At 47.1% G+C, this 6,954-nt stretch overlaps 1 protein-coding gene across 1 annotated transcript; it reads left to right on the forward strand.

The window, feature by feature from the left end:
- Positions 1-747: 747 nt before the first annotated feature.
- RNF14 (ring finger protein 14) lies at positions 748-5,455 on the forward strand. The gene is made up of 7 exons (XM_008944024.1): positions 748-901; positions 1,544-1,695; positions 2,044-2,553; positions 3,033-3,261; positions 3,871-4,043; positions 4,599-4,729; positions 5,401-5,455. Exons 1-7 carry the CDS (start codon positions 748-750, stop codon positions 5,453-5,455), a joined length of 1,404 nt encoding a protein of 467 aa, XP_008942272.1.
- Positions 5,456-6,954: the final 1,499 nt, after the last annotated feature.

A 6,954-nucleotide genomic window follows, 5' to 3' on the forward strand; every position in this document is an offset into this window, starting at 1 on the left:
GCTTGGCCAGGGGCAGCTCGGGGGTGCCCGCCCCGTGCCCTGCGCTTGGGCCGCGAGTCCAAGGCGCTTTCTGCGTGCCTTACAGGAGGAGGAGTTGATGGTGTCCGGCTCTGCCCGGGCGATGGTCAGGGGCTCTGCTCTGGCCCTGCAGACGCGCCCTTGGCCGGCACCCAGGACCTGCCGCTTCGCCCCGCGCGGCTGTGAATAGGGTAACCCAGCAAACGGGGCTTCGTGCCCCCCAGCCTAGAGCTGAAAGGGTGTCAGGGGGTGTCTGTGTGGGGCCCATGTGGGATTTGAAGCTTCTTATTAATGTTATCAATCCCTTTGATCAGGAATGAGGCAGGCAGTTTGTTTTTGAACAGTGGGCTAGAAATACTGTTACTAATGCTTTTTTCTTGGTTTTTGGTCTATTTTCCTTTCCATACATGAATGAAATGTCCCTAAGTCACTTTTGCCATTAGTGTATGTCACTATTTTCCCTTCCTAACCTGTTTTTAGCCACTAACACAGGCAGTTGGCTTTTTGACTTTTCAGTGGTTTGTTTTTCTTTTATTTTATAAACCTATCAGTAATTTTCTTTCAACCTATATAAAAAAGTTTAATTGTATTTTACATTCTTTTATATCAGTTACTTTGGTTTCAAAATCTTACAGTCCACTACGTTTAATACCTCACACTAACAATTTGAACAGGATGTGTTAACTCAGTTGATCTTGTAGAGTGCTGTTAACTCCACAGAACACTTAAATGTCTTCAGAGGACAAAGAAGCTCAGGAGGATGAGCTGCTGGCTTTGGCCAGCATTTATGACGAGGAGGAGTTTAAGAGAGCCGAGTCTGCCCAAGGAGGAGAAACAAGAATTTGCCTGGAGTTGCCCCAAAACTTCAAAGTTTTTGTGAGTGGTGAGTTGAGATGTTTTGTGTTGTCCCAGAATTTGGTTTTACCGAGCTCCTCTCGTGGTACGCGCTCAGACGGTCGCTGCTCTCGTGGCCTGCAGGAACACTGAGTGGAGAAGGCCCCTGTGGGAAAGTCTCTGTGCTTGTGGGGTTGTTGGGTTTATAGCTGAGTAGGGGACTTAGAATCACAAGTCTATTTTGGGTGAAAGGGTTGTCAAGAATTTGGGGTGGAAGGGACCTCTAAAGGTCATCTAGTCCAGCCTCATAGTTTCCTACATAGTTAGTCCTAGTTTCATCCTTGTGGATAGAACCTCTTCAGTGAACTTCAAAATTAGAGCTAAGTAATTGTTTGTTTGTTTGTTTTTTAACAATTAAGTTGATCTATTATTTTCTTTGAGGATATGTCTTTCCAGGCTCTTGGTTTGTGCAGGATCAGGTATTTCACAGGACTTGTGTTTACCAGTTTAACCCTATACACACAACGCCATGAAATTTTACTGCACTGAGGGGTGTTATTTAGGACTGAATAAATAATTTTAAACCCAGACATGTATCAGATGAAAAGGGATATCTGTCATAAACAGTTACATTTCATTAGCTTCCACTTTCTTGGTCTTGCTCACGCTGTCTTGGTTCTCTCTGATTCAGGCAGTTCCACGGAGAGCCTCCAGGACAGGCACTTTGAGTACACCGTGTGCTTTCTGCCTCCCCTCGTGCTGAATTTTGAACTCCCACCAGACTACCCCTCCACCTCCCCACCAGCGTTCACCCTCAGTGGGAAATGGCTCTCCCCAGCCCAGGTCTGCACTGCAGCTTTAGTGTTTTAACAGAGCTTTTGTCATCATGACTTGCTGTAACAGTGCTGTGGGGGATGTTCGTGTAGCAGATGAAAGGAAAATTAAGGCATAAATGATGATGTTGCTCTCTGTTGACTCTTTTTTTGTTTCCTGCTCGTTTTGATTTGGCCACTGTTCTGAGGAAAGAAGGCTTGCATCCAGGAGTGTTATTTTTATATGTATTTTATGTGTGCATATATAAAAACTCCACAGTTTGAACTCCAAGTATGTGCTCAGGGGGACTGTGGGAGAGGAGAGCAGCAGCGCGTTGTCAGAACTTATTGACATCTGGAATCACCTTCTCCTTTCTAGCTCAGTGCTCTTTGCAAACACCTGGACAACGTGTGGGAAGAGAATCGAGGCTGTGTGGTCTTATTCGCCTGGATGCAGTTTCTGAAGGAAGAAACCCTGAGTTACCTGAATATTTCCTCCCCATATGAGCTAAAAATGTGCGGGCAGAGCAGGACTGCGGCCCCCGACGCCGAGAAGGCTGCTGGTGGTGCAGCAGGCTCTGCTGCAGCTGAGGAGGAGCTCGTCGATGCCAGAGCCGTGCAGGACGTGGAATCCTTGTCGAGTCTGATCAGGGAAATCTTGGACTTTGACCAGGCTCAGAGGAGGAAGTGCTTTAACAGTAAGCTGTACTTGTGCAATATCTGCTTCTGCGAGAAGCTGGGCAGTGAGTGTATGTACTTCTCCGAGTGCAGCCACGTGTACTGCAGAGCCTGCCTGAAGGACTACTTTGAGATCCAGATCAGGGACGGGCAGGTCCGATGCCTCAACTGCCCAGAGCCCAAGTGTTCCTCTGTTGCCACCCCCGGCCAGGTAATGGGCGTGTGTGAGCAGTGGGGGTAGAGTTCTGCTGGTTTACCAGCAGTGGCAGAAGGCAAGGTGTGGCTTTTCGTGGTGAGCGCTGCCAGGATACCTGAGGGAATGTTTTTCTTCCTGCTCTGAGCCGTGCAGAGGGGTCAGACTTAAAACTGGATCATTTGGAGTGTATTTTGCACGAGGTGTTAGCACTGGCGTTGGTCAGAGGCCTGAATTAATATCCCATGGTGTTTGACTCTGTGTGCTTTTCATGTGATTAATTATTGTTACAATAGCATTTGTAGGAGTGTTTTCATGACATAAGTGCTGTGAATCCACACCTAGCTGCTGGATTCATCCCAGCTGTAGGCACTTTCTCACTGACTTAGCTGAAGCCAGCAGGCTCGGAATATCCGCTGCGTGTAGCACCGTTTTGGTTGGAAGAGACCTTGGAGACCACGGAGTGCAGCCACTCACCTTCCTGTGCTCTTTGCCAGGTCAAAGAGCTGGTTGGGGAGCAGCTCTTCGCTCGCTACGACCGGCTGCTGCTGCAGTCCAGCCTGGACCTGATGGCAGACGTGGTGTACTGCCCGCGGCCCCGCTGCCAGACGCCCGTGATGCAGGAGCCGGGCTGCACCATGGCCCTTTGCTCCTGCTGCAACTACGCCTTCTGCACCCTCTGCAGGATGACCTACCACGGGGTCTCCCCCTGCAAGGTCACTGCTGGTGAGTCCTCATGCCTCGAGACGGGTCGGGGAGCCAGCGAGCCCAGAAGTGAAGCGAGGGAGCTCCTCACCACGTGGGATGGCTCAGATTAGACAGATTGGTTTGGAGTAGGTCTGTTGCTGGCAGCTGAAGTGTTCCTTTGATGGCACTCTGTAGCTCTGGAGGTGCCCAAAATGCTGATTGCTGAATTCTGAGAGGCCCTAGCAAAGGATAATTTTTTTTATGTGCCTTTTTCTACCCTTTCCCTTGAATCCGCTGTTGTCGGATACTGGGACCAGGTGGATGCTTCTCTGTCTGGCTGGCTTCAAAATCCTGTGACAAAGTTTCATGACCTGTGTCTACAGAAAAAAATGTCTCTTTTTCAGTTCATTTTACATTGTAGATTTGTTCTAATTCCATCAGCTAGTCTCTTCTATAATCAAACAGTGTTGAATTTTGATGAAGAGAACATTTAAACCTCTCTCCATTTTGTGTTCTAATGTTCTGCTTTTGAATTAAAAATGTTGAGTTTCCTTTGAAAAGAATTTATCCTGTTTTTAGCTGGACTTCTTTATGCAATATATTGCAAAAGCTGGTTTGATTTGGCTTTTATTTTGTTTTATTCCCCAGAGAAACTAATGGATTTGCGAAATGAGTATTTAGAAGCAGATGAGGCAACTAAAAGATTTTTGGAGCAACGCTACGGCAAACGAGTGATTCAGAAAGCCCTCGAGGAGATGGAGAGCAAAGAGTGGCTGGAGAAGAACTCCAAGTCTTGTCCTTGCTGTGGGACTCACATAGAGGTGAGCAGGGAGGGGAGAGGCTGAAGAATCACAGTCACTCCTAACAGAAGCTAACGTCAAGGGATCAGTTCTGTGTTCAGGCTGGAGCACAGCTCTGGTTACAGCCTCTGAGTTCACCAGGGAGGTAAATTTCTGGGAAGTGGTAGGAGAACATCCCACTTCTGTCTGTTCTGTGGAAAAGGGGTGACATTTCTGGGGCTCAGGGGCTGGAGGAAATCCAGCAGCTGGTGGTGTTCAGACTCCAGCACTGAAAAGACCCAGTTTGACTCTGGATCCGTGTGGATCCCTGTGTTGTCCGTGTGCTTCAGGCTGCTGCTGTTTCAGCCTAGAGCCAGGAAATAAACTAGCTTCAGAAAAACACCAATTTCCAGCATTCTAGCCAGTTTATAATTCTGTGATTCTAGCTCCTTGTTCTTTTGAACAGTGAAAAATTATCAGTCTTGTGATAGGTAAAATGTGTCTCTTGGCTGATGGCTTTTTGAGGACTGGTCCCTCGGTTTGAAGAGGGACACGGGGAGATGTTGTTATTGCTGTTTCTTGTTTCCTTCCCCTCAGAAACTAGATGGCTGCAACAAAATGACATGTACTGGCTGCATGCAGTATTTCTGCTGGATTTGCATGGGCTCCCTGTCCAGGGGGAACCCCTACAGGCACTTTGATGACCCATCTTCACCGTGCTTTAACAGGTAGGAGCTGGTATTTTATTTCTCCTTGTTCCATACCACTGATTTTTCTACTTTTTTTCTTATGGTCTCTCCCAGATTTTTCTTACTTTGAAATTTGTAGCTATACAGTTTGAGGCATGGTTTCTTCTCTCAAATATTTACACTTATAAGGACCCAACACTAGCAATAAAAAAACTCAGTGGTGATTCAGGGCGTGGTTTTCCTTTTTAAGAACTTCTGTTTTAAAATTCTGGAGGAGTCTTCTGAGCCTGTTCCTGATGCTCTCTGACCAAGAGACAGCCTGTAGTGAAAGGTTCCCTTGCAGATGCTGTGGTGCCACACAAGGTTGGGGTTGTTTGCCAGCTCTGGGCTGCCTGGTTAGCTGTAAGCTGTGGGGAGCAGGCTGCTGATTATCCACAGCCTGAAGGGCAGCACTGGGGAACCTCCAATACATTCTGGATTATTCATATTTGCAGGGATTTCTTGAGATGTGGTGTGTGTAAGGTGCTGTAAAACCTTCAGGTGTAACGTGCTGTGTAAGGGCAGAGGAGCTTATTTAATCCCCTCTGAGGGGATACTGAACAAACCCAGTGAAACATGCAGCTTTTTGGGTTTGGTCACAGATTGATGCTTTCTTTGTACCTCTTTTACTTGTTTTTATATCCTGATGTAGATTCTTGGCTGTCTTGCAGATTGTTTCAAGACATGCAGATTGATGATGAGTTTTGGGAAGGTGATGAAGACTAGCAGCTTCCTCCAGCAGCAAAAGCTGAACCAACCAGAGACAGATGCTTTCCATTTTTGTGTCAAATTGTTTGCTTTTCACTTCTTTTACATGACAGAGGAATGGGAACTGCCTTGCCCTGCAGGGGACTCTCACTTCAGAGGCTGTTGCCAAAACCAAAGGAGACCCTTTTACCCATCCTGTGGTCAGGATCACCATGGAAGGCCCTGATAATCACACTGATGGCTAAAGACAAATAACAGAAGTTGGAAAATTACAGGAAAAATATATACCAAGAGGTGCCCCTTGTTCTAAAGCAAATGAACAAAACTGAAGCCCCAAACCATGGAAATATTTGGGGGGTTTCTTTTAGTGAGACTGACTTTTTGGGGATTTCTCTGAAGAGCAGCTCGTTGGTTTGTTACCAGTAGTTTCTAACACAGTGATTATCCCTCACCCCCTTCCTGCTGCCTGCAGCTCCTGGGTCTGCTGGGGCTCAGTGGGTGACCTCAGTGTGGCTGTTGCCAAGGGTGGGAGGGTGAAAAGGATCAGACAGTGAAACACATTTTCATGGATCCATAGCTGAGATTATCTTGAATTTTTCAAGATACTGAAAATGACCTTGTCTTCTCAGTTGGTGAAGTCATTTATTTTTTACTAACTCTTCAGGTAGGAAATTTGATTAATCAGTAGTTTGGGATTAATCAATAGCCTTGCTTTTGGACTAGGTCCCTTATTTCCACCATTTTTGAACTTCAAATTATTTAAAAACCCAGAATTGTTTCCCCTAAAAGCTCAGTCAGTAGTTTTGTAAGCATGAAATTTCTGGAGGGAACCACTAATTTTTTTATTTTAGAAGTTTTTCCACTTGCAGGACGGTCTAAAAATTTATTTTGAAATTGAAACTGCATGTGCTTTGTTCAGAACAAACAGCAGGGTCAGGGTGGGTAGCCCAGGAGCTGGAAGGTGAACACCTCTCACTGGGTTTGGACAGGTAGGAAATACATTTACACTTGGCTCTCTGGCCAGACTCTGCTGTCTGGTTCCTTTCACAGAGCAGGCAAAGTCTGTCCTAGCAGAACTGGCAGTGAGTCTGTAGAGGAGGATCTCTTGGTTTAGGCTACAGGAGGGTGTGCAGGGGAAGTTTACATTGTATATGGTTTAAATTATTTCCTGTACCTTTCAGATGCACTAAATTCACTTTAAGACAGTAAATGCAGTTGTCTGGCTGGCTGCCTTTGCTGTGTGAGGTGTGGGGGACAGGGCTCTGCTCTGGGTGCTGAGCCCCCCAGTGCTCTGCCCCACAGGCTGAGGGGCAGGACATGGACCAGGGCTGGGTGAGGCTCCAGTGAGGTCTGGAGGTTTGTGCCTGCAGGGTGCCCCTGTGCCATGCTGGTGGGACACTGCTCTGGGATCACAGCCCTGCATGGAGCCAGCTCTCAGCTCCAGTCCCCCAGCAGCTCCTACTCTGGCCACAGCTTTCAACTCTGCAGGCTGAGTCCAAAAGCAGGCAGCTCTTCCT

The sequence above is a fragment of the Merops nubicus genome, unplaced genomic scaffold, assembly GCF_000691845.1.
Source record: "Merops nubicus isolate BGI_N331 unplaced genomic scaffold, ASM69184v1 scaffold29527, whole genome shotgun sequence".
Taxonomy (NCBI): Eukaryota; Metazoa; Chordata; class Aves; order Coraciiformes; family Meropidae; genus Merops; species Merops nubicus.